We start from the raw sequence: 27125 nt of genomic DNA, 5'->3' as shown, positions 1-27125 counted from the left end.
ATTGCGTTCTCCTCTCTTCCTCTTCCCCACCGTCTCTGTCCTCTCTTTCTTTCAGGGTGGGTCTCACTCCATGTCTTCCTGCTGCTTCTTCTGGTTCTTCTCTCCTTGCCCCCACTGCTGGGCACCAGCTCTTCTCAGCCCCGTTTGCATCTACTTTCCCCGCTCTGCCTCCCCTTCCCTGCTCTCCTCCCACGCGCGCGGGCAGCTGGAGCTGCCCTTCTCCGTGGGCAGAGGGGAGCCTTTGAGTTGCGCACATGGCGTTGATCAGAAGAGACTTGAGTTTTCCGGCTCTGGCTCAGCCTTTGACGTGACCCTGATCAAACCAAGATGTTTGGTTAAACAATAAAATAAGATAAAGAAGGTAATGAGCATTTTCTCAGTCAGTCCTTCCAGCTCCAGGGTGCAGGGTGAGATGCTCTGTGCAGAACTGGGCTGGGGGCTGGGGCTGAGAGCAGACGGAGGAGCTGCCATCCTGGTGGGAGGCTTGCCCCATTGCGTGCAAGGTGGTCTGGCTCCACGGTGCCTGGCCCTTCAGCCTGCACAGGACTTCAGCCCCTAGTCTCAAGTAGGGCAGCTGGCGGAGAGCGTGGGTCCCATGACTGGGATCTCTTCCACTGGTGCCTTGTCCCTACCTGATCAATCCCGTTGCTTCCAGGTGGACAGTGATACCATCTGGAACGAGCTGCATTCCTCCAACGCTGCCCGTTGGGCTGCAGGCAGTGTCACTGAGCTGGCCTTCAGGGTGGCCACCAGGGAGCTGAAGGTAGGCTGGCTTCATGTAGAGGTCCCAGGGCTGTGCATCGCCCCGTGGCCAGGCAAGAGAAGGGCTGTGGGGTCTCACCAGCCAGTACTGGGTACTCCCAGCCCTGTGCTGCTGCAGGTTCCGTCCCCAGCTGTCCCCATGCAGCAGGACCAGCCAGCCGGGGTGTAAAGAGGCTGCGTGATGCTGTGGGAAGCAGCTCTGATGGCCTCACCTTTCTTTTGTCCCCAGAATGGCTTTGCTGTGGTGCGGCCACCTGGACATCATGCGGATCCTTCCACTGCCATGTAAGAGACGTCCCTTCCCAAGCTGCAGGGCTTGGGGCTGGCATGTGGGAAGCCACAAAAAACAGCTCCTTGGCTGAAAATCATTCCAGAATAAACACCAGGACCCATCTGTATCCAGGCCAGGGGGAGAGGGGAGGGTGAGCCTACCCTTTAGGGAGCATGTGGGCCAGGAGGGAAGGGTCCCAGAGCATTAACCATCTGTGACTCCCTCTTTGCAGGGGATTCTGTTTCTTTAACTCGGTGGCCATTGCTGCAAGGCAGCTGCAGCAGAAAGGGAAACTCAGCAAGATCCTCATTGTGGACTGGGTAAGTCACCTCTGTTCCCCAGCATGTCCCTACTCCTCTCCAGGACATCCCCAGGAGCAGGTGTCTGCACCTCCTTGCAGCTCTGATTTGGAGCTGGACCGGAGAGCAGTGAAACCTCCTCCTTTGGGGACCGGCTGCCCGGAAGGAGTGTGGCTGGGAACCTTCCTGCATGTCAGGATGGGGGAGCAGGAGCAGATCCTGGGGATGGAGGACCCAGCCCTGGAGCAGGGTAGAGATCCAGTTGCTTTTAGCTCCATTAGGCTATTGGGCCACCCTCAAGGCTGGAAAAAAGAGCACTCTCCCAATATCTCTCTCCCTCTAGGATGTTCACCACGGCAATGGGACTCAGCAAATCTTCTACAGGGACCCTGATGTTCTCTACATCTCTTTGCATCGTCATGATGATGGCAACTTCTTCCCCGGTAGCGGGGCTGCTGATGAGGTAAAAAGCACCAATGTGCTGTGAGGTCTGTGCAGCTCTGCCTGAGGAAGCAGCGCTGGTGACAAAGGGCACAGCCGGGACAACAGGGCACTGACAAGTTTGAGCAGGGGATAGTTTTGTGTCAGTGCCTTGTGGGCTCATTCCTTATTGGTGCCTGATCCTGCCTGGTTCACCCAGCTGGCTGCAAAGGTGGGGCTTCATCCCAGCCCGCAGCCAGCGGCAGAGGGACAGTGACTGATGGTTGCAAGGATCTGGGAAGTGTCAGAAAAATGCCACAGCTTCTCCTGCTCTTCAACAAGCTTTGCAAACCCAGCCAGCTCCTGTGGCACAGGGTAGAGCGTCCAGGACACCCTGCCTCCCCAGAGCCTGGAAGTGATGGAGCCCACTCAGGGCACTGCCCTGGCACCCCTGTAGGCCATATCCAGGCCTTCATTGCTGTCCTTGCTCTCTCACAGGTTGGTGCTGGCCCCGGTGAGGGATTTAATGTCAACGTAGCCTGGACTGGAGGGCTTGACCCGCCGATGGGTGACCCTGAGTATCTGGCTGCTTTCAGGTACTGTTCCTGTGTTTCTGCTTATCTCCTCTTTCCCTCCTTGTTAGGCTGAGCCAGCACTTAACACCTCATATTTGTTTTTTACCCACACAGGACAGTAGTGATGCCAATCGCACACGAATTCTCCCCTGATGTGGTGCTGGTGTCAGCTGGCTTCGATGCAGCGGATGGCCATCCGCCACCCCTGGGCGGCTATAAAGTCTCTGCTAAATGTAAGGAGGTAGAAGCAGTGCTGCTGGCTCAGGGCAGGTTGTTCCCACTGTTTACCCAGGCTGGGGCCACTGCATAGGGGTGGCAGCTCTCCAGGGAGTCAGAGGAGATCTTTGGGGTTGTACCTGCCCAGCATTGAGGGCCAGGGCCCCAGCGTTTAGAGCAGGGAGACTGACTCCCCATTCTTCGGGCTTCTCCTCCAGGCTTCGGCTACATGACAAAGCAGCTGATGAGCCTGGCTGGTGGAGCCATTGTCCTTGCACTAGAAGGTGGCCATGACCTTACGGCCATCTGTGATGCATCCGAGGCCTGTGTGTCAGCCTTGCTGGGCAACGAGGTGAGAGCTGGGGGTCAGCGGGTCGTGGCAGTGGGGCTGTACTGGTCCTGCAAGCCGAGCCCTGGGCACAGCTCCCTCTTGTTGACCCCCTTGTGTCTTCATTCCACAGCTGGACCCTCTCCCAGAAGAAAGCATGAGGCAGAAACCAAACCCCAACGCAGTGCGCTCCTTGGAAACAGTGATCCAGGTCCAGAGTGAGTGTCCCAGGGCTGGGGGCTCAGTTAGTTAACGTGGAAGTTAGGAGTTAACATTTTCTCCCCTCTCCAGTAAACCCTATGACCTCCAAGGGGACAGCTGGCATAAAAGACTCTAGTGGATTCTTCCATCATCATCCTTCTCATGGGAGGGTGATACCTCGTGTGCATTCACTGCAAGGGAAGCCCAGAGATCTGGGGCACCCCATCCTGGCACCTCCTGATTTTTGCTTTTCCTGCAGGTAAATACTGGGTGGCTGTGCAGCGCTTTGCCTCCAAGCTGGGCTGCTCCTTCCTGGAGGCGCAGCACCACGAGGCAGAAGAGGTGGAGACAGTCACAGCCTTGGCCTCCCTCTCGGTGGCTGTGATGGTGGAGAAGAGGTAATGCTCTTAGTTAATCCTGGGGGATGTGGGTGCCTGGATGATGTAGGTGCCGCTCACTCCCTGTGTGCCTGGGTCCGAGCCCTGCTGTCAAGGGGGTGGCAGCAGAGAAAAGCCATGTCCTGCAGCCAGATGAGATTCTGGGAGGTCAGGACCGTGTTGGCTTAAAGCAGGTTTTGGTCTGGGGGAGTTAGAAATTTTAACTGTCCTCCCCACTGAGATCTCTGATCCTGCAGCCCTCACGTCCTGGCAGATTTGGCCCCAGTGTTCAGCATTGTTGGGTGGTGGGTTGAGGTTCTGCATCCACATGGTCAGGACCTGGATTGGCTTCTGGGAGATGCAGTGCTGGGGTTTTCCCAAACAAAATGAAAATGAGACCAAATCCTCTTCCCTTCCTTGGAGGCTGGAGGTGTGGAGGTGGGTCACCTCCTTTCAGCAGCATCCCCAACCTGCCCACCACCTTTTCTCATCCTCACCAGGACTCAGCCAGAGTCTACATGGGTCTCAGTGGGGTGGGAAGCACTGGCAAGTTGGGAGGCTTGTTGGATAGCCCCAGAAGCTGGACTTGCCAGAAGGCTCCGTGATGCTGAGCGGTATATGTTGTGTGACACAGGTCTCCTCATTTCATGTGTCACATTTCTCCGTTTCAGGCCGCAAGACGAACTGATGGAGGAAGAGGAGCCCATGAACCAGTGATGAGCAGTGATATTCTCTGCTCCTCTACTTCCAGGATGTGGCTGGACTCTCCTGAGCCCAGTGGTCGCTCTTCACTCCTGGCTTCCCATTTGCCACGTGATCCTCACTCCTCAAGTCATGGTCCTGAAACAGCCTGGACCTTTGGCTGCCACCTCTGCAGGTGTCCCAGAAAGGATGCTCCTGCAGCTACCTGGAGGATGTCCTCCTCCTCGGGACTGATGGAAAAAAGACTAACTCCCTCTGCATGGCATGGCCTTGCAAACCTAGACCGTGCCTGCAGTCAGTTCCCAACATTCAGGACGTGAAACCCCTCCAGGGGTGTGCATGAGAGGCCTCCAGCCCTCTGGCTGCAGTGGCAGCCAGATACAGACCTGCCCTTCTCCTGGGATCTTCCTCACCCTTGGGGAGGGGGGTGGGTGTTGGGACGGACGTTGTGGCTGTGCTTCGGGTGGTTAGAACCACCCCCGGGACTGCATCCAGAGCTCCTTTCTGGCCAGGCAGCAATGCCTTTGAGAAAGCAGCCCTGTGTTTTGCTCGGGAGGGACAGGCTCCCTGTGTCTTCCCACAAAGGCTTCCTGGCTCCCCTTCCTCTGGTGGGGCATGAGGCAGGAGCAAGTGTGACAGTGACGTGGGGTATGAGCAAGTTCTGCACGAGAAGGGTTTGGACAGCTGTAGGTGATGCGCCGATGCCCTGCAGCTGGGGAAGAGCAAGGGCTGGAGTGTCTGCAGTGCCCAGGGTTGCACCTGTGGGTCATCCTAACCACTAACTAGACCGTGAACCCTCTGGTGCTGGGGCTCTGATTTGCACTATATACAATTGATGTGTGCTAATGTGAACCGTATGTATTCTTATTTCCATGGGAATTTTGAGAACAAACAGCTCTTCATGTGGACATTACCAAGGTGCCTTGAGCCCTTTCAGCAACGCGCTGACCTGAGGATCTGTATCAATGTAGACCCCTGTAATCCCTGAAGCAGGGGCAGCCCAAGCTGTCTTCCAGTCACCACCCTGAGCCCACCCTGCAGTTACACCCCCAGCACCCCAATGGGCTCCTCCAGCTGAGATCCTGTGGGGCTGGGGTGACAGGGGCAGGGGCAGGCCCCCCAAAATGAAGTGTCCACCTAGATTTGCCTTCTTCCCATCTCATACTGCAACAGGGCATCATGTGCCTCCTCACTCTGAGAGGTAGGTAGGTCCCCTCTCAGGCATCGTGGTGCTGGGCTGCAGCAGAGTCTGGGGACAGCTGGGCTGAGGTGGTGGGGGTGGATGGGACATTGATACCTGTCTGAGCTCAGGAGGCAGCTAGATCCATCTGCAGACACAGGGAGGAGATTTTGTAAAGAAAAAAACCCAAACAAACCAAAAAATAACAAAAAGAAAGGGGGCCGGGGGGAATATATTGGAAGAATAAAACGTTTCTGTGTCTCAAACTGCCCAGAGCTGGGGTCCAGCAGCACTGGCCAGTGACACAGAGACTGAGGAAGGTGTGAATTCCATCACGGCTGGGTGACAAGCAGAGATGCCACTGCCCATGCACCCCGACAGCTGCCTCCTTGCTGCTGGCGCTCTGGTACCTGCGCTCGCCCTGCAAGGTGGTCCTGTGATGGGCAACTTCTGGCTGGACGGGAGGGAGGGCATCACATTGCAGTAGGACAGCTTGGGCAGGAAGGGGTTAAAAAGCGCCTGCCCCCCCTCCCCTCCAACCCTCTGTCTTCTCCAGAGCCTAGTGTTTGTAGATACTGGCCCTCCATTCTGTGGATTCTCCTGCCAAGGTTGGGTGGTGGGAAGGACCTGCTGCTTCTCCAGCCTCTGGGCACTTGAGCATTACTGGTGTCCCGCCCAGTGCCAGCCACTGTGGCCTCTTCCCTCTGCTCCTTCCCATCAGCCGAACTGGGCACCCTGCTGCGGCTCCTCCAGTGCCACCATCTCTCCACCGGTCAGCCTCAGTGCCACTTCCCTGCTCAGTCCCAATGTCACCCTCATTTCTCACAGTGGATCCCAGCTGGACTCATGCTGGACCCCAGGAGCAGTCCTGATGTGGCATGGCCCACAGCTGCTCCTCACCGCCAAGAAAGCCCAAAGGTCAACATTGAATGAGGATTTATGCTCCAGTTCCCTCCAGGAGAAAACCGTGGGTGGAACTGGGTGAGCTCAGCTGTGGAAGCTGTTGCAGAGGGACATGCCCCAAGCAAACAGCCTCTTTCCTCACTTCTTCTTTAGTACTTAACATTTTCAGATTTCCCCTGGGTCTATCAGGGCAAGAACCCAAAGGAAGAAAAGCGGTGATTAAATAAGCTCATGAATTCAAGGGCTGACCCTTCCCAGCCTCCAGCCTGACAGATCTGTCTAGGAGCACCCAGCAGGACCTTCATGAGTGTTACCTGGCCAGGGCTGGGTTGGATGGCCAAGAAGTCATTCATTTTTTGCACCCGGCATGGTAGGTCACCCCAAACCAGATCCAAAACTGAGTAGCCCCTCTGCCTTCGCTCCCCTGTTGTGTCACCACAGCAGCAGCTGATGTGTCAAACAGCTCACGGAAAGTGCCGGCCCCGTCTGCCAACTGGGGACTTGTGGTTTCAACCCCAAAGATGGGGCCAAACAACATGGCAGTAAGGGCGTGTTTGTGCGAGCACATTTTTTTCTAGCAGAGTCATGTGCTTCCTTGCAGGGGTCCACTCTCCCCATGGGGTAGCACCTCCTTATCCCCAGGTCCCCCCCTAGATGCCCCTTTCAGTGGTGTCCACTGAGCATGGAGGCTGGAGGAGGTGGTGGGGTTCCATGGGTAGAGTTCCATGGTGATGCTGAAGACCAGGTATGGGTGGGTGCATCACTGCCTGGGTGCTCCCACTACTTCTTGGTTAGGGTGGATGAACTCACTGAGTTCCCATCTGCCTGATTTTAACAGCTGAACATCAGGCAGAGGAGTCCTACCATGAAGCTGATGGTGGACATCTCCAGTTCCAGGGAGGAGCCATCCCTGTTGCCGTGCCCGTGCATCCCAGACGAGCCTGCCCCACCGCATTGTAAATGGAGAATGGGACCTCCAAACCAGGCACCAGCTCCCACAGAAGACACTCGTACTGTCCAGCCAGTGGGAAGGTTTGTTGGTGTGGCAAAAAATGCCGGATGATGTCCTGGCCACCCATGCCAAGGATGCTGTGGGATGTCCAACATTGTGCTGGAGGAACTGTCCCTCAGGGATGAGGTTTATTTGGGCTTTTCTCCCAAGACACATGAAGATGCTAAGGGCCAGAACATCTCCAGATCTATCCCTCCTTGTCCCAAACACCTTTTCCCCCAGCAACTTTCTGTGTCTTTGATAACAACAACTATGGTTGTGGCTGTGAACATTGAAAAAAAACCCAAGACCTTGGTTCAAATTGTTGTTCCTTCCTTAGGGCTGATGTTTCCCTCATTTTAAAATAAGTCAATATACACATTTATTTAAAAAGAAAAAAGACTCAACAAAATGTTACTTAAAAAATAAATTTTAAAAAGATATTTACCCTTTTTTTTTTTTTTTTAAATTAGGCTTGGAAGCCTGACTCTCCACTTTGCAGAGGTATTACCCCTTTATTTTTAAAGGACATTTTAATTTTTGAAAGAAAATTTATCTTTCTAAAGGTGGTTTCATTTTTCATGTGTAAAATACTTTGTCTGATGCAGTTAACAAAGCCATCCACAACCCTATTTTTAATGGAATTTATATTTTTTTAAGCACATTCAGATTTTTTTAAAGGCTGTGGTCAGCTCCCCAGCACAGGGAATCCACTCACATTGTACATAAAAAATTGAGAAATATATAGAAAAAGATAGTCTGAACCTTGCTGTTGCTTCTCCTTGGATTCTCTGGTGTGTAATAAAGCATGATCACTAATTGAAACTCTGCTGTTGAGTCATTTATAACACTTCTCTCCCGCATGGATTATTTCAGTTTGCATGCCTGTTACAACCTCATTTAAAGGGACTTCCCCCTCCCCCCCCCCCCCTTTCTCTGCTATAACAAGCAAAAATACCTGATTCTCCTTTGCCCAACTTAACAATGACCAGGCACCAGTGCTGATGGAGGGTGCAGGGGTGGGTGCGCAGCTGTGCCACCTCATGCTTAATGAGAGCACCATTTCCTTTGGAAACAAAAGGATTGAACGCTGGAAAATTCCCCCGGACTTTATTGGGATCATGCAGAAACCCCAACACCCCTCCATTGTCCCCCCCACTGTCTCCACATCCCGCCAAGTCAATCTCACCCCTGCAAGAGCCTGAATCTCCCCAGGGCAGCACCACTCCCGAGATGTCCCCAAACTCCCCCAATTCTCATGGGGAAGAGGGAAGGGCTGTATGTTACATCTCCAGCCTTATTTTTCCAGTAATTTCAAAGAAATTGGGTTGTTCCAACAGAGTGGGTGGTTTTGAGACACATCCATGGACTATGAGTGAATGGAGGGTGTTGTGAGCCTCAAGGTTCATTGAGGGGTTCAGCAGCCCCCCTCAGATCCTCTCCACATGCCAGTTAGCAATACAAACCATGATGCTGTTACGGTGCAGACCTCCAGAACAGGATAAAAGCAGACAAAACCCACGACTCATGCTCAGTCCTTGGCCAAACCCTTGGGCGCTGCATTTTCACATCCCAGGGGGACTCTGGGAAGCGGTGAGGACCAGACCAGTGAGGGAGGGCACGAGCACTTATCATCCCAAAAGGAATTGTCCTGCCTGGTCCTGGCAGAAGGCAGCTGCCTGCAAATCCTGGCTGCAGGCAGTGGGGATGTGGGGAAGACCAAGTCCGCTGAGCCAGAGACATCAGCTTTCCTGCAGGCTTGGGAAAACAGGCAGCTATTACAGGAGTTGATAACTTGAGTATTTCTTACCTGCGAGTCAAAAATAAATTACAACCTAAAGAGTTTTGTACACAGCATCCAAACAAGCTTGTTCCAAGCAAAACCACCTGGGTCCTGGTCTGAGTCCCTCTGCCCCAGCCCCAGGGTTTGGAGGGGTCAGAGCAGCCCCAGCAGGCAAGGAGGCTGGCAGGGTGGGATGGGACTTGTGCTCTCCTGCTCGCTGGGGAGGCTGCTGTCATTTTTTCAGGTGCTGGAGGAGAGCAAGGTGGCTGGGTCTGGGTGCCTGGGCGCTGGCGAGCTGCTGCTTGTTTCCATTGAAGTGGAGGCCTAAGACCTAAAGGGAGACAGGCAGGGTCAACCTGGCTGCCAAGTCACCAAGGTTTTGGCTTGGCACAGCCAGCCCAGGCTTCCCAAAATCATGCCAAATCCAGTGCTTGGCTGGGTAGCCAGCGGAGGGAAGAGCCATGTTTGGTTCTGGCTCCTGAGCCTTCATGCCTTGGAATTCACAGACTTCCCCGTAGCCGCATGGGATGTACTGGGCAATGTCGACTGTGACGTGAACATGGGCACCTTGAGCCCACAACAGTGGGTGTTCAAAAAAAACCCCACAGCTTTTACCCCCAATATGCTCCTCTGGGAGCACAGCAAGGATGGAGAAGGAAAGCAACCAAACCTCTCATCTCTTTCCCTCCCCTCTGCAAGGAGGACAGGCATTAACCTGTGACGAACTGTTTCCTCTCCAGCCCAGAGCATGAAGGGCTGTCCCCAGGGTGGGTGGCAGTGGAGGGTGATGCTGGAAGGGACCCCACGCAGCTGCCAGGTGCCTCCAGCTGACGCTGGACACCAGCCTGGAGCCAGGGGGCATGGTGTGGGTGAACCGAGTGCAGGAGAGGGGCAGAGCAGCCTGATCCAGGCCTTGGGCAGGGGGAAACATCTCCTGCCAGGGCTGGATGAGATTAGAAATTAGAATCAAGCCCTGTGGGGGCAACGGTTTCATTTTGCTGCCCTCTGAGCTTCTTCCCCATCACCCTCAGGTCTCTGGTTTTATTTCACCCCCTCCCCAGCTCTGCCTCTTGCTTTTTTAGTCCCTCCTTGCACAATTTCTGAGACCTTTAACTCTCTGGAGAGGAGCCTGGAGAGGAATAAGTCAAACCCTCCAATAATTCAACTCAGGCACTGGCTGAGATAATGCAGATGAGGCTGGCAGGGCTGCCTGCAGGGCTACCAACAGGCCAGAGCCTGCCCAAGCTGGGTGGCAGAGAGAGAAAAAGTTCCCAAAGTTTGATGTGTCCCATTGCTGACTGTTTGGGACCATGGTCCAAAAGGTCTGTGATGGGCACTGTGCACATACACAGTGCTCAAGGGCAACAGTGTCTGGCACAACAGGCAACCAAAGAGGCTGTTTTCCAGCTGGCATTGCCCAGGGATGTCCTATGCAGGACAGGGCTGTCCTATATGCAGCCTATATAAAACTTCATAATCTCCCCTTGTCTCATGGCATAGCCATGTCTCAAGCCAACAAGGTCTAATGCCTAATAACGCACTCATGGCACGATTTCGACGGCTGCCAAAGGACTGCGGGAGCCTCCAGAGGAGACCAGCCTTGCTCTGAGTGTGCAGGACTTGGTGATGGGCGTTCACAGGGCTGGCATGGACCAGACCACAGAACTGGGGAGATGCAAAGCTCTGCAATCCCGTCCTCAACACCCCAGTTGATGACTGTCTTTCCCTCCCTCTGCTGCATTAACACCCTCATCTCTGTTCAGATACAGCCCTATAAAAGGAAATTAAATGCAAAGCCCATCTTGTTAACGCATCTCCTTCGTTCCCCCTCAGATCCCAGGTGCATTCCCGTGACATTCAGTGGTGAAATATGGGTTCGTTTCAAAGGCATTCCTCTGGGCTAAGCGAGCGCAGCTGAGATCTAGCAAGCCTGTCTCCTCATGGGGATCATAAAGCAGCAGACATTTTAATGCTCATGAGGGCTGGCTCTGTAATTTTTATCTCTGTTTTAATTTTAACTAATCCTGAATAGTGCAGAGAACCTGTCTTGCTGCAATGGAGAGGAGCCTGGTTCCACCAGGCAGGTTTGGCGAGTGCTTCCATCTTTAACAGAAAGGTGGAAATTTTTGCTTGAAGAACGTTTTTCTGACAATGAAACTAATGGCAGCCCCAGTCCCCTCTTTAACATGTCCTTGTTGGCTGGACAGCCTGTAGCTCTCTCTGCTCTGGGCTGAGCAGCTTGGGACAGCAAGGTGATGCCATTCCTTGCTCCTGCACAGCAGTCAGAGTGTCCCCTGACAGCCCTGGCAGAGGCTGGGCTGGTGGTGGTCAGGATAATCATCCCCAGCCCCATCTGGTCCTGCATCCTTACCCAGAGATCAGCCCTGGGATTCTGGGGGATGTCTGGCATCCCTCATCTTGCGCCGCTCATACTGTCCTGGGGCATCAAAGTCGGAGCCTTCAAGGCACCAAACATTTCTTCTCCCTCTCTGTCCTGCAGATGCCATGGGAAATGCTACACTAGCTCTGCACTTGTGTGGGAAGACGGCAGCCTTTGGAGGAACCTTTTGGCCTCTAAACCTGCTCTTTGCCAGAGGAAGGAGCAAATCCCAGAAGCATCCTGCCAGAGCACATGGCGGGGAGCAGCTGGTACTCAACACGGCCCCTTGACCAGAATGGAAAAAAGAAAAATCACCCAGGCACAGATTTCCCAGGATATGGGCAATTCCTTGTCTCTTCTGGGAACTCAAACCAAAAGTGAAAGCGAGGTGGCTCCTGCCAGTGCAACTCCTTGCCTGCTGGACCCATCCAAGGAGGAGCCCAGTGCCTGGGCTTGCTCCAGCCCAGCCCAGAGGTCCTGGACCACCCTGGCCAGTTTAAGCAGCAGTGAGTGAGGGAAACCCGTTCTCACTGCTTTCAAAGGACTGATCCAGGATGGCAAGGAATCTCAAGCAGACGAAACTGTGCTCTCTTGCTAATCTGCAGAGGGATCTCGGAGAGGTTTCTGAAGCAGCTGCTCTTTTAAATGCATTTTCTGAGCAGTTCTGAATCAGGAAGTGAGATCTCCCCAAGCTCCTTTAATACTCTGGTGTTTTAATACTGTGCAATGAGACATATTTATAAATAAAAGAAAATGAAACAGACACCCGACAAAGCAGAATCCAAGCAAGAGCAACAGTCCCCAAAGGGAAGATTTACCCAAGGTCTTTCAGGATAGACAATTAAGTGAGGGCAAAGCGAGAAAGACAATAAATCCAGGGAGATAAATGAAGGGCAAGGAATATCACCCGTTACAACTCCCCAGTCTTCTCTCCCTAGCAGTGTCAGCTTCCAGCCTCATTTTCTCCTCCAGCAGGAAAAAAAAACATTTTAATGTGCTCAAGCCTGTGCTGAAAAACCATGAGCTTGGGGGACTTCAAACATTATTTTTCTTGCCTGAGGGCTCAATCCCTCTTTCACCGGATGATGTCTCCTGGTTAACAAGGGCATATCCACATCCAGCTATTCCAGCACCCTTTGATATTCAATAGGCTGAGTTCCAGTGGAGACCAGTATGCTGGCACTCGCAGCAGCCGTTAGCTGCTTTACATTATAAAATTACAGTCCCTTTGCAAGCACTGGGTTAATTCACTTACAGGAGAGAGATGCAGCCTTTCCAACTCTAGCATCGCTTCCCCGTGGCCATTCCTTCTTTCTGGTCTTTGTTTAACAAATCCTCCTCCTATTACTTCCCTGCCCAACTGGGAATTGCTAATTGGTACCCGAATGCCACTGCAGGCTGGCACAAAGCAGCTTATTATCTATTCAGCTAAAGGATGCTTTGCCTCAAGGCAAGCACCGGAGCAAGCTTAGAATGAATATTAACCAGCAATGATAAGCACACTGAGCCTACCATGCTCACAGGACACAAGGGATTTTACATGCAGGCTTTTTCATTTAGCAGAGGGGTCTTTAAGATCACTAAGGGTCTTTAATGCCTCTGTTTATCATGGGAACACAATTCCTGCCAAGCACTCAGCTTAAATAAACAGGTTTAAAGCCAATGACCGGATGCAGAGCTGCACATCAGCCCACACACGCAACTGGGAGCAGACATGCGTGCACCGAAACCAATGGCCCTGAGTTTGGGGACGATGTGGAGGGAGACTCAAAACCCCTCCACCTCCCCAAGGTGAAGATGCCTTTAGCTGGGCTTTAACGAAGTGCACAAGTCACCAGCACAGACTTTGTCAGCATAGTGCTGAAGAACCTGAAAACCATCTGGCAAAGAAACCCGTACACTTGACGTGCTGATTACACCTCTCTTGTGAATCCATGAAGCACCCCGCATCCCCCAACATGGGATAACCCAGTTACAAACTGGAAAACTCACTCGGCTGCAAAAATGTGATGCCCAGAAAAGGGCGAGTGAGGCTCTGGTGGGGATACAGGCTTGCTTTGCTCGAGGGGCTCAGCATCCCAACTGTCCCCAGCAGCTTTTTGGCTTCTCAAAGTGAGAACAAGTGACTGCACACTTCACTTCTGGCTGTCCTGAAGGGGAAGGTGTCCTGAGCCATGGCTCAGGGGCAGTAATCCTGCTTCCAGCAAGGACAGTCATTTTTTTAAACAACCAGGTCTGCCCAAAAAAATTTAGATCCATACATGGGTTTAGGAAACTGACAGTTTTCCTGTTGGGTAGAAGAGATCTCAGCAAGACTTGCAGGAAAATGAGACTTTAAATGTGGCACATCCTGAAATGAAATCCCTCTGGTCAACACGTTTAGCCAGCCCTTGCACCTACATCTGCAGATCTAGCCTGAAATTCAGGGCTGTTAAGTGGCAAAGCCCAGTGGCAGGAGGGCCAGTGGTGCTTACAGGGGGACACCGGCTGCAGTGGAGGGTGCCCTGCTGTCCAGGCATCACTTGGGCCACTTTGCAGGCATTTGCTATAATTTATTTTGTCTCAGAAAGGCCACTTTCCTCCCATTACCACTCCCTCTGGCCTTTCAAAATGTGAGACCAAGTTGGAGGGCAGATTTTTTTTTTTTTGCACTATGGCTTCCCCAAGATCTACCCTAAAGGCAAGGGCACCGGGAGCCCATCATTGTCCTCAGCAGGATGTGACGAGACAGGGACCAGTGGTCTCACCACACTGGGCTGCAGCATCACACCAGTCCCTGCCACAGCTGAGGGTCAGCATGGATTAAATTAGGGTCTTGCAGCCCTTAGCACTTCTCATCCCAAGGTCTGGAGTCTCTCGTGTTATAAATATGCTGCTTCTACCTGCAGGGAAACCAGGGCTGGGCACAGTCATGCAGGTGCCTGCACTGAATCAGGACTGCAGTGCAACCAGCCAGGAGGAGAAATGGCACACAAGGAGGGTGCAGGAGGCTGACCCCAACTACTTGCAGAAAATAGTAAGGGTCTGTCTTTTCGTAGTGGTGGGTGCAATAAAAATGAGTCCTTTTAAGTTTGGATTCCCCAGAAGACCTGCTGGTCTCTCAGCCCCAGTGCCAGGGCTGACACAAGGCAGGGGCTAATGAATTAGGGCCGGAGGAAAGCTAGATACCCTGATCCTGTTTAGGGGACAATGGAGACTCTTGGGAGCTGGGCTGGGCTCCCAAGAAGTGTCCCTGAAGTCCGCGGCTTGGGAATGTCCTCCGGAGTTTTCTGCTCCTGCTCATGGGCCACAGGAAACATTAGCACATAGCTGACCCTTCTCCCCCCATTCCCCCTTTCTCTCAGCCCAACGAGACCTACAGCACAGAAAATAAGATTAACCCCCTCTCCTCTCAGCAGCTGTGCCCGTGGTGGCTGGTGGTGCTGGGTACATCAGACAAGGGGTGCAGTGCAACAAATGGGCAAATGTCATTGCCCTGGCATACTCGCTCAATATTTTATTCCTACAGATCCAAAGGGATTACAGATCCCATCTTACGTGCAGCACTTTAGGAGAGGGGTAGGAGAAAGCCTGGCAGGCTGGAGACCCCAGGGCCACCCAATGGCTTCAGGGACCACTTGCCAAATATCACCCAGGTGGCCAGGACAAGGCTGGGGTCTTTGCGCAGTGGGAGCAGCAGCAGCTGTTGGCCAATGGCTGCTGAGCTACTGCCAGTCCCGTTCATGTGGTTTTGACACCTTGGTAACCCAAGCACATTCAGGAGGGTGTGTGCTGATTTAGGTGCCCTCCCAGGTTACCATGGGAGGATAAATCAGAGTTTTAAGCCCTGGGTTTAAACCTTTCACTAGCCTGCCCTGGACCAGACCTCGTTAAATGAGATCAGTCGCTTGAGGGCTCCACAGCTCAGCCCCCAGCAATGTCCTCCTGGCCCCGGTGAGGTCGGGAATCACCACCTCCTCCGAGCGCCAGCCTTGGCAGTGTCTGGGGTTTGTTAAAGCAAATTGCTTGCACGTGGAGTGTGAGGAGGGGGCAGCTGCTGTGTGCTTCCCCACCGCGGGACAGAGCCGGGGAGATGGATGGAGGATGCAAGATCGAGGGACGTGCAGAGGTTGGTGGGGAGGTGGTGATACATACCCCGGCTCAGTGGGATGTGGACATGGACCAAGCCCCTTCCATCCTCCAGACGGAGAAGGCGTAGCTAAGCCTCTCGTGGGCCAGGTAGTTGCAGCTGGTGATCTTGTGGTCCAGCTCATCACTCTGCAGGACCTGGTACAAAAAGTCTATGTAGCGGGCAGCCAGCTTGAGGGTTTGGATCTTGCTCAGCTTGTCGGAAGGCAGTGTCGGGATGATCTTCCGCAGCTCTGCAAAGGCGTCATTGAGTGACTGGGTCCGCTGGCGTTCCCGCACGTTGGCAATTACGCGCTGTGTGTGCATGTCCTCGAAGGACTGCGGGACGGGGCTGCGCTTGCTCCGCTTGCCCTGCGGCGAGGGGGCACCACAGTCCTCCAGCGGCTTGCCCCCTTGGCCACGCTTGCGGAGGCATTTCTTATGCAGCCGCTCACCTTCCTCCTCGCTGGTGACCAGGCTGCCTTCAGGGGAGTCTGGGCACATGCTTTCCTCTTTCATCTTCTCAACTCCTTGCAGGCAAAGGGCTCTGGGCTCTCACAAGATGCAACAGCCACGGCACAGCGGCAAGGAGGCCCGGAGAGGAGCCAGCGCCTGCTCAAGAGGTGCACCCTGGAGCATCCACCCTTCAGCCTCCCCAAATTTCCCAAGCCTTGCAGAGCCCTCCAAGGAGCTCCGTTGGTTTGTCCTTTGGGCTACAGTGAGGAGGGTGTCTGGATAACTTTGGGGAATGGCTCTTGCTGATAGGGCGAGGAGCACTGTGGGCGGACCAGGCACAGACCAATGCAGCCGTGCAAGGTAATGCAAACATCAGTGGAGCTTATGGGTTCCAGATTTCCTCCCTCCCTCCTCCACCGACACCACCAAGCCCTCCGGCACAGATGCTCCCGTCTGCTGCCCTGCCCGGATGTCAGGGGACATTGCCTATGTTAATGTGAGCACCAGCCTTGGAGTTCAGGGGAGGCTTTTTTGATTTTTTTTGTCTTTTTAAAACATTTTAAGCTCAGTTGGCCCTGCAAAAGCCAGCCAGAGATACTCACTTGTTCAGTTTGGAATAGGAGACTTTTATCCATGAGAGATTCAAGTGGAAATGGGCCACCACGTATGTTTTGAAGAGCAATAGAGATATTCTCTCAGTCCAAAGGAAGAAGCAACAGTGATAGGCATCCATACTGCTCTTAAAAAATGGCATAACTAAAAATTAATTTGAGTTTGCATCCATCCATCCATCCATCCATCCATCCATCCATCCATCCATCCATCCATCCATCCATCTCTCTTCTGTCTGTACATTTCTGGCAGTCTACAATAGCCCTTATTATACAGATGGAAGCCAATACTCATCCACCATCATATTCCTCTCAAATAAATACAGCAGCTATTGCAGATAGGTCCAGACTCTGTTCCTGGCTGGATCCACAGCCAGCTCAGCCCCCGACGTCCAGGAAATCAAGCACTATAAGCAGTAGCACTTCCTCACACCAGTCCTGACTTTGCCTACAAATAAACCCACTTTCTCCTCCCTGCAGAAATGCTGGGAGAGCTGCACCCTCTTTTACCCAAGGTCAGACTACCAAGCCATAAAATACTCTGAACAGGCCCCTCCTTATATTCGATAGTTTTCAGCCCTCTGTTACCACACTGCTAGAATCAGCACATGAAACTGGAGTCAACTGGTGGCCCACCATCCTCCCACATCCAGCCACCTGCCCCCAAAGAGCTCCTACACCTTTGGGAATCCCTATGACCTTTCCATCTCCTGCCTGTGCCCTCTCTGCCTCTCCAATGTGTTTCTTCTTCACAATGTCTTGGCCTCATCCAAGCTGTCTCTGCTCATCGTGCTCTCCTGGCATTGCTCCTGGCTCTTGGTCATTGGGAACTCTCACCCTGAGTGTCTTTGGAGGGATCCTGAAATCCTGGCATGATGCTCCTTGGGGATGTTGGGATTCACCCCCAGCAGAGCTCCGTAGCCCTTGCTACACTTTTGCTTTGCTATTCTGTCTAATAATGAGAGCACAAAGGGGTATTATGGGAACAATAGTTTAAAACAGTATCAGTAATTTATCAAAATAATATCAATAAAACATAAATTATTGAGTTGACATATGCCTGTCTCTCTATAGATACTTTTAAATTAGCTCCTTTCTATACCACCTAACAAATTTCCATATATAGTATATTTTATTAGCAGAAATATATAATGTACTGCAGAATTCCCCTCCACTGATGAGCCTACACTGTGCTGTGGTGGGATCCCCTTCCTCCCCCCAGACTGGCAACAATGCAGATGCAGCAACTCAGGCTGAGCATGACCAGGAGGATGCAGTCCTTCAAAAGGCAACGACCTTTTTTTTATTGTCTTGCTGCATATAACAAACTAATATTCTCACCTTGTCAGTACTATCTTCATCCTGGATACCCTATACTGTTGTACTGCAGTCTTTCCTTGAACCTCTGTTCAAGAACATCTGACTTGTGCCCTACAGCCTGGAAAGGAGCAGGAGGAGGAGGAGGATGGCCTCTCCGCTCTTTGGGGTGGAGTTGAATAACAGCAAGAGACTTGGCCAACTTTGCTCAAGCACGTTACAAAGGTTTCCAGTAGAAAAACTTCCATTCAAGCTCAGCTATGAGGTATTTCTTAAAAATATGCTCTGTAGACCTGCCAAGCATCTGTAGCCTTGCTGACCAGACACACATCCCATTGTCCATCAGTGCTCACAGTAAAACCCTTTCCAACCCCTTTGCCTCCCGAATTATACCCACCCAAATGCTGCTTTTTCACTTGGGATGCGGATGCCCTACAGGTGCTTTTCTCTATTTTAAGGATATATAAGGAGAAATACAATGAGCTTTTCTCATCCTTCCACAGGTTTCTCTTGAACATCCTTCATGCTAGGTGGGGGCCCAAGTGTTATGGCAACCTCAAAGAGCCACGTTCAGCCCCTCTCCCAGGGAGACCTGAGTGATGCTGGATGATGATGTTGGTTTTTAGAGGGCTTTGGCTCAGCCCCATCCTCCCTGTGCTCATGTCAGCTTGTCAGGGATGGCAGTAGCCACAGATGGGAACTAGCAGAGAAACGAAGTGTGAAAAACACCCAATATTGCTTAAATAAGTAAGAGATGCTCAGAAACTGGTTGATACTCGGACCTGCTGGGATGGAGCCCCGTGACTTTGCTCCTTCCTTCTCACCAAAGCCCATGGTGCTGGCAGGGCATCGGCTCAACACATTACTCACACGCGAGCGTTGTCAAGACAGCAACTAATATCAGATGTTCATAATGCGGAAAGACAATAGATCACAGGGGCCTGGGAAAGCGAGAGAAAACAAAGGGCAAGGAAAAAATACCCCAGGGAGGGCAGGATTTAAGGAGGATCCAGGGTCCTCTGATCCCGCGCTTGGAGGAGCTGGCTCAGCTCTGCCAAGGGCTGGGAAGCTGCCAATTAACACCAGCTGAGGCACGGGCTTGTGCCTGCGTTTTATTTTTTTATTATTTTTTTATTGTTTTCCCTTTTTTTTTTTTTTTTTAAAAAAAAAAGACATTTAATCTAATTTCCCTGGAGAATTGTTTTGGATGAAGGAAGTGAAGTTTGGTATTGTTGCTGATATCCTTGAGCAAAAGGAGAAATACAATGAGCTCTGATCTGCAGGAAGGTTCAGCTAAGCACCCTGAACCGCTTGAGTGGGCTTTTTTACCCAGATTTGGATGTTTTGTGGCAAGAGTACTTTTTCCCTTAAACTTTCCAATTTGTTCTTCCAGTGAGGTTTTTTTGGAAGAATATTAACATAAAATTTTCATGGAAAGGTCACGAGTCACCAAACTGGTTTCAATAACTTGGCTTTTTCAGCTAGCTGAGTTTTATAGCGCTCGTTTTGACAGATCAGTGAAAAATTCAGACCTTAAATATGCAGAGGGAAAGAAAAAAAAAAAAAGCTTAGCTTGCTTGATTCAGTGAGAAGCCACCAGATGGAAGATTTGAATTCACACCATGTCCCAGCCCCTCTGCCCACCTCGCCTCCTGGTCTTCCTCCATCCTCTCCCTACTCATATCCATCTTTCCTGAGCAGCTTTTTTTTCTGGTTTAGGTAGGAAAAGTCCCCAGTGTTGGGATGTCCTCAGCAGGTCTGAGCCCAGAAGATGGTTTGCAGGGCTCTTGCAGACAGCCCTTTGGAAAGAAAGGAAAGGTGAAAGAAAAGAAAGCAAGGACACTATCAAACCACACATGGGCAGAGAGCAAGGGAGCAGGGAGTCCATTACCTGCAAAAACAAGCCTGAGGCACAGCAGTAACTTAAGAGAGGCTGTGGGACCTCAGGTAGGAGCTCTTTCATGGAGCTGAGGTGGGAGCCAAGGTTTCTTTAGAAAATGGCTGAGGCATCCCATCAAAACCAGGTCCTTTGGTAGGCTGAAAACACATGTTGGTCAGCCTGAGCCTATTTCTGTCTCTGAGCTTCACATTGCCTGTAGATGCTCTTCACTAGCCTTCACTCCTGGATATGTCTGACCCCCCTCTCTGCCATCTGCTTGGCTGCAAATAAAGCCAAGCCCTTTCAGCCTCTTCCCCATCAGCAGGTCTCCAAAGCCCCTCACAGATCCCAGCTCTGCTCCGTGCTGTCCCCACAGGGGACCAGGCTTTCCTCTCAGTCCCAGCAAAGCTGAGCTTTGGCACAAATGCTTTCTCACCTTGTTTCAGTACAACTCGCCTGCTCACACAAACATCAGACTGTTGTGCCAGGATGTTCTGGCCTCTCCCCATCCACCACAGATCTGCAGAGGTGGTCCATTAGAGCAAGAGGCCGTTGCTCTCTGCATGGTCTGAAGGACAGCATGGCACTGCCTTGTCACCAGGTCCAGCTCTGTCCCACTCAGGACACCCCACGAGAGAGCAGAGGAACCACTTAATATCACAAATAGCAAAGTTATTACAGTGATTTGCTTCTTACTCAGTGGTGAAAGATGTCGTATCTTTTGGCTTTCCTGAGTTGGATCTAGAGTATGAAGTCTGTCATGACCTTGTTGGACACCCTGAGCTGGGTTGGCTATGATGGGAGGAGGTCTCAGGTGGTAGATGGGGTCCTTGGGTCAAAGCACACTGCAGAAGAGCTCGGTATGGAACTGATGCTCCATCACCACAGATGTAAGGCAGATGGACAGAAGGCTTCTGCATCCTTGGGTTTTGGGACAGGGTTGAACGCATGATTTTTCTTGTGTTGTGTGACATAAACCAGGGCTGCATCTGCTATAACAGTGTAAAGAGGAGTGAATGAGAGAGCTGGATTCAACCTGGACAACCACCACAGATATAACGACTTGCCCTTGGTGGGCAGAGTGGGGTTGGGCCAGGACATACATCACTGTCTGTGTGCAAATGCCGTTTGGGGCTAGAAAGGCTGAGAAAGTGCCACCCCCAGCTCCACCCTCAGTTTGCAGGCTGGTAACACGGGGCTGCAAACCTGCCTGTTGCTGCAAAGAGATGAGGCTGTGCAGGGGTAACACAGTCCATGTGTGAGCCCAGTGCTATTGATAGCATCGCTTTGATGGCCGAGGACCTGATTACGCCTGCAAATAATTCTGGGCAAAAAATCAGAGGCCAAGCCTTGATGCAGAGGGTTTTTTGGGTAGGGTTTTTTTTGGTTTTGTTTGGTTTTTTGCAAGCTTCTTTTCTTTGTTAAAGAGAACAAAAATAATCTCTATTTTATCCTGTGTGAAAAAAAGGAGGATAACACTAATAAATTGAGAACATTAAAGGGAGCCAGGAATAGCTGCTGCCCCTGGAGGCTGGGGAAGCAGCTTTGGTTTCACAGGTTTTTCTAGTTATTGCAGTGTTAGAGTGGAAACATGTGTGGCGCGAATAAAAATGTGAAGCATCCGCTGTAGCGTGCTGTTGCTGCAGCAACCGCAGGGAATATGAGCAAGGGGGATTGTGCAGGGCTCTGGCTGTAAAAGGGAGCTCGAGCGCTGCGGGGTCCTTTGATCTGCGTGCCTGCAGCTTTGATTGATGGCCTCACAATTCATTTCCTTGTCAAAGTGACATAATGTTCCTGGAACTTGCTGAACTTTTTAAGAACTAAAAGATGTTCCCCACCAAAACGCACCCCCTCCCCCCCTCCCTAAATGGGGGGCAGAAGGGATGGGGGGGTGGATGGGGCCTAGCCATGGTGTTACTGGTGAGACTGGGTCACAGTGCTTTTCTGCCTTGCTTTGTCCCTTCCCTGGGAGCAGAGCTGTGGGACGGGGCAGTGGGATGAGCTGTGGCACTGGGGCCAAGCAATGGAAGGACACCCCACATGCTGTGTGCAGATGCCAGCCACCACCCCACACTGACGACCATCCCGTTCCAGTTAATTTTTACATGTGAAAGTTGTTGGGGGTTTTTTCCCCCTTCTTCCCCATCTGTTTCCATCTGGCCATCAAAGGAGCAAAACGCCCTGTTCTGGGTCCCACTGCCAAGAGCCTCCTCGCTCTCCCCACAAGCTGAATAATTCCCACCGAAGCAGCCTCCACCCCAGCCCCGGCTACCACATGAGCCGAGGCTCGGGGGGGAAGCCAAGCATGATGGGCTCCTGCCTGGGGCACAGCAACCAAGCCAAGCCCTTCTCCGGCCACCACCGCTAACAGCCTTGGCTGAGAGACCAAGCACTGCCTGCAATTACAACCTTCCTCTCCCCCTGAATTTCCGTCATTCCCAGGCAGTGATAAAGTGGATCAACCCCCCGGGATCTGCTTTCCTGGTAGTAATAGAAGATCATCACAAGCAGTTGCTCCTCCTATTTACTCCAGCTTTCTCTTCCAAAGGACCCAGCTGCTTTGCAAACCCCATGCAAAGCCTCGCAGACACGAAGCCACCCTGCAAGGGCACCCCAGCTGATGGGGCAGGTGGGGGGACATGCATGCTGTGGTTGGTAGATAACAGAATAAACATTCCCCCAGGAGATGGGATGAAGAGCACAAATGCAGTCTCTGCAGGTAAAGAAACTCCCTGGAAGGAAAGAGCAAGAGCCCTACAGCCCAGATGCTCCTGCAAGCAGTAAACCCACTCCTGCCTGGTGAGCAGCCTAGCCCTGAGTCTACTTCACCTCTTCAGCAAACATTTCTTGGACCAGTTCCCCTGCTCAGACATGAGGAGTTGCTCACCCCTGGCTATGTCACCCAATGCTATTGAGAAGAGTTTGGCTCCATCATCTTTGTAGTTTGTGAGTAGTTGTGCTTACACCTGTTGTTGTCTTGCACCTCAGAAACAAATAAAAACCTGTCATTCTTGGCTTTAATTTCTTGTCCTGGATTTCAATGCCAGGCACAAAGGCACCTTGTGAGGTGCCCATCCTGGCTTACCGCAGCTCCCCGGCTCCACAGACCCAGCTGCAGGACCCAGCCACAGCTCCACATGTGCAACTCCTTCTCCTGGTGCAAAGCAAACCCATCTCTGCCCTCTTCTTTGCTACCTCCATGTACTTCTTCCTGCACCACTGGCTGAGGACAACTTGTCCGGGCTCCCTCCAGCTGGAGGCACCAAGATTTGTGCTTTGTGAGCAGGTGTGGGTAAGGAACGGGGCACGGTGAAACCACAGATCTGTTTGAGGCATTTGAGGGCAAGGAAATAAGGTGTGCTGTGAGCATGTTGCATGCAAGGGCTTGACTAGGAACTCTACATTTCATCCTAGTGTTTCCCAGTACCCAGCTGGACCTGAGCTAGCACCCAAGGATGAGAGGTCAGTGACTCACTGTCAGATGGAGCAGGGATTCTGACAGCTGTGGCTGCATTAGCACAAAGCATCTTCCCATCACACTGTGCATCAGCTCAGCTGCTCCTGTGGTGAGTCACTTCCAGCCAGGAGATCCTACAGCCTCCAGTCAGGTCCGTGGGAAGGGAAACCAAAGGGTTGTTTTCTGCTTCCAGGGAGTTTCATGGCTTAATCTTCTCTGAATGTGTAAATGCTGCCTAACCACACTGCTCCGGGCCTGCTTCCCCCTTGCAAAGGCATCAAAGCCTCCCCTTGCAGCTATGAAACCCACAAAAGCAGAGTTTCTGAAGCATGGGAGCTCACAAGAGGAAATACAGTCATTATTTTTGCAAGCTGCACCCCTGGGCTCCATACCAGCCCATTTCTGCCTGCCTTTTCCTGACCCTTAGGATGTGTTATCTGTGGGTCACCCTGTGCCCATCCCTATTTCACACAGATCTTTCAGCATCCAACTTCTGGACATCTCTTGCAGCTTTAACTCCATTTCCATACATAAGTAGCTGTCTACTCATCCATCCTTCACATTTTTCCTTCTAGCTACCATGTGCATGGCCATGCATTTTGCCATCCCACTACTAAGCTTTCCCTCCCCTCTCCCCTGCACATGATCCTGAAATCCCAATAAAGCCCAAAAGTTGACTTTTTTTTTTCCCTTGATGCACTGAACCTAGTTTCTTGCTTTAAAAGGAGTTTGATTGAGGCAAATATGTATTTTTTTGTGTGCAGTTACTTCTCTCTGCACAGAACTGGAAAGGATCCAGTAAGCCAAAGCCATCCTGACCTCCATCTGCCCCACGCAGAGCGCCATGCAATCCTCCAACAACAGCTCATGTATTTGTGGGAAAGCGAAGTTGAAAACTGCCATTAGCAACAAGGCAAACATTTATGGTAGGTTTTGTCTAATCTGTGAGCAAAACAGCCTCTGGAAACATCTGTGCAAGAAGGTGATAGCAAAGGGTGAATTTGCCCCACGAGTGCACTGTCCAAGAGCATTTTGTCCAGATGGGATTTTGCTTGGTGTTACTCCTAAGCAGCAAACAAACTGTCTTGGTCCCTCGTGCTCCTGCTCACAGCAAATCGACCAGACATTCAGGTTCAGAAACTGGGTCGGAGTGAAAAGGGGGGGGGGGGGGGGGGGGGGAAATGTGTTTTTTTTCCTAGGGGCAACCAGAGCCAGGCCAGTCCTATCCAAGGAGGCAAAAAAGGAGGACGCTAGCGAGCACATACATTTAACATTAACAGTTTTCCTTGAGCTGTTATCTAAATACTGCAAAGCCTACCAGCAGGATAAGGCCACAAAAGTACAGAGCAGACAGACAGACGGATGATACTAATGACGAACATCCCAAAGAACGCTGAGTTATTTTTATGTGAGCAACTTTGTAAGCACTCAAAGCTGACTCAGATTTCTGCATCTCCTCCCTTCGAGCCATGAGCCAAACTGGAGCCATGCCAATCCAAGGGACTGAGGAAAATAGGGTCTCAGAAAAGCCAGCACACTGGTTTTTCTTCACACAGCTCTGCATGAGAGTCCATGCTCATGCAAACCACCAGCATCTTATAGCAAATTAGTAGCTCACATTCACAGCCTGGTGACTTCCCGTGGCTCCCAGGCAGCCCATGCTTGGCAAAGCACAGTTATGAGCAACATCTTAGCACACACTTGGGTGGGAAGGGAGAGGGCAGGATGGGCCCTCTCCCACCCCCAGCCGCAAGGGCCATCAGCATCACCCCCTATCAGCACCACCCCATGCCCTGGTCTGTTATCAACAAAACACAGAGGGCCAGAAAAAGGAGCAAGGACTTTGGAGAAGGGGGATTGAGTGAGTGCTGGAGCAGAGGGTGTTAGACAACTTGGACCCATGCCCACAAATCTCACGTTTGCCTGTAAGAATCAAACTCCATCTCTGCAACCGTTATAAACCACCCTTGCTCTCCCCACAGCACAGTCTTGGGCAGAAAGCAGCCCCACCAAGCCCAAAGAGCCTCCAAAAGCCTGGTAAAGCAGGGGGTAGCATCTCTGCCTCCATCTCAAAGAGCTCCAAAACCTTTTAAACTGTCTGGAGAACAGACTGTGCAGAAGTTCAAAACCACCAGGAGACCCATGGAACAGCATGTCCCACAGTGCTGCAGCCCATGGATGTCCCCAGCCCCCGCACACCCCCTGCTCTTCATGACCCTCCGGGGTGAAGATGGTTGGCAGGAGTGCCTCCAGTTGCTCCATCTGGGCATCTCCCAGAGGGACGAATGCTTTTCTCCCATGCTGCTTTCCACCCGGTCCTTCCTCCCAGTCCTAGAGCTAACACCACTCCCAGCCTCAGCAGCACATGTGGGAGGACGCTGCAAGCCTTCAAAGCCCTGTCTGGGGAGAGACGAAAGGCCGGTTAAACTCCTGGCTGGAGATGAAAGGAAACTTTCCCTCCGCGGCTGGAACGAGTTGCTGGTGCTTTGGAGTTGGGTTTGAGGCCCATTTCCTGAGCGCCACGGCAGGAGCCTTCATTTGCAGAGGGACTTTGCAAGCTAGCCACGGGACTGCCATGAGAGCAGATGTCCGAATCACCCACAGGACTTCAGTGCATCCCTGAGCACGCCGGGAGGACGCCAGGCGCTGCAGGAGGGCCAGCTGGGATGCTCCAGCAGCTGAAGCTGGTGCTCGCATCCTCTGTACCTCTGCAGGGGAGGGCTCCTGGCACAGTGCAGTGGGACCCCACTGCCCCTCAGGGGTGACAAAGCCATGAGTGAGGATGGGCTGTGCAGCCAGGGCTGGCAGCAGGATGGGGGTGAGCAGAAAGGGGGGATTTCAGCTCCTCTGCCAAGCAGAGATACACAGCCCAGGGCTGAGGAGTGGCTGGCTGGGCAGAAGCGAGCGGCAGATTTTACTCATTTTGTCAAAGGAAATTCTATTCCGATTAAAACCTGTTTGATCTCAATGGAGAAGGGGGATAGGGTGGGGGCAAGATTGGGTTTCTCTCCAATTGTTGGGCTTTATTGGGCTAATGTATCAGCTAAAAGCTTCCAAGTAAGAATCAAAGGAGGGAAAGGCAAGGGCACAAGCTGCAAAATCTGGAGATGACTTCAAGGGGTTTATTAAAAAAAAAGGAAGTGCTGTGCAGCACAGAGGGGGAAGGGATCAAGTCCCTTGTCCAGGGCCATGCCGGCTGCAGAGCCAAGTACCCTGGTACCCAAAAACACTCTTTTCTCTTCTCCTCCCACCGCATGCCTGTATGTCACTGCTGTGTTGGGATGGGGTTACCCAGCACCAAACCTGGACTGATCAGAGTCCAGGACATAGAGACAATCAATATCAAATACTTGGGGCTGGGGGGGGGGGGGGGGGGGGGGGGGGGGCAGGGGGGGGGCGATGGGATGTGTGTTAAGCTGTGTGGCTACCTGAGGGACAGAGCTTAAAGCAGGGAAGGTGTTGGGTAATGTTTGGAGAAATCATATCAGAGTTGGGGGAGCACAGACAGACCTGAACACATGGTCCTGAGCAGAGGAGCCCGAGGCAGTGGAAAAATCAGGGATGCTACAGAGGTGATTTGAGTATCAGCAGGCAGGCCAGTGAGCAGGGCTGGCTATGAAGCCCCTCCAACCTCGTGTCCCCAGCAAGTGGTTCCTACACCAATGCATCCTGCTGCATCCTCTCCTTCATTTGAAGTCATGAATTCAAATTCAGCAATTTTAACTGGGATAAAAGAACAAGTCATGCAAAATTGCAGTCGAGAAGACTTGGAGAGGTCGACCCATGTGTCCCTCTGTCCCCAGGATGGATGGGTTGCACCTCTGCCATATCTGCAAATGCCTGTCTGGTTTGTCCTGCCAGCAAAGGGGACCTGGCAGTCCACACCAGCAACCCACTGCCCTCACTAATC

General features: G+C 52.1%; 2 protein-coding genes across 13 annotated transcripts in view; one reads left to right on the top strand and one right to left on the bottom strand.

Moving 5' to 3' along the window:
* HDAC7 (histone deacetylase 7) overlaps positions 1-5064 on the top strand; it is an 88492-nt gene extending 83428 nt beyond the window's left edge. For all 9 annotated transcript variants that reach the window (XM_037412069.1, XM_037412068.1, XM_037412070.1 and 6 more), the window contains 10 exons: positions 656-763; positions 992-1047; positions 1266-1353; positions 1676-1795; positions 2251-2348; positions 2442-2560; positions 2762-2895; positions 3005-3089; positions 3332-3470; positions 4121-5064. In XM_037412069.1, the coding sequence (XP_037267966.1) occupies positions 656-763; positions 992-1047; positions 1266-1353; positions 1676-1795; positions 2251-2348; positions 2442-2560; positions 2762-2895; positions 3005-3089; positions 3332-3470; positions 4121-4166 (993 nt within the window). In that variant the 3' untranslated portion in view covers positions 4167-5064. The remainder of the gene's footprint in view (positions 1-655; positions 764-991; positions 1048-1265; positions 1354-1675; positions 1796-2250; positions 2349-2441; positions 2561-2761; positions 2896-3004; positions 3090-3331; positions 3471-4120) is intronic.
* Positions 5065-8148: 3084 nt separating this feature from the next.
* LOC119159347 (twist-related protein 2-like) overlaps positions 8149-27125 on the bottom strand; it is a 43575-nt gene continuing 24598 nt past the window's right edge. For 2 of the 4 annotated variants that reach the window (XM_037412075.1, XM_037412077.1), the window contains exons 4-5: positions 15523-26938; positions 8149-9339 (exon numbers count right to left, since the gene is read on the bottom strand). In XM_037412075.1, the coding sequence (XP_037267972.1) occupies positions 15529-16014 (486 nt within the window). In that variant the 5' untranslated portion in view covers positions 16015-26938 and the 3' untranslated portion in view covers positions 8149-9339; positions 15523-15528. Of the gene's footprint in view, positions 9340-14036; positions 26939-27125 lie in introns of those variants that run through there. The other 2 variants (XM_037412079.1, XM_037412078.1) reach the window with 2 other exon arrangements.

This window comes from Falco rusticolus, chromosome 19 (genome assembly GCF_015220075.1).
Source record: "Falco rusticolus isolate bFalRus1 chromosome 19, bFalRus1.pri, whole genome shotgun sequence".
NCBI lineage: Eukaryota > Metazoa > Chordata > Aves > Falconiformes > Falconidae > Falco > Falco rusticolus.
Note: the sequence above shows the minus strand (reverse complement) of the source record. Positions and strands in the feature narration are given on the sequence as shown.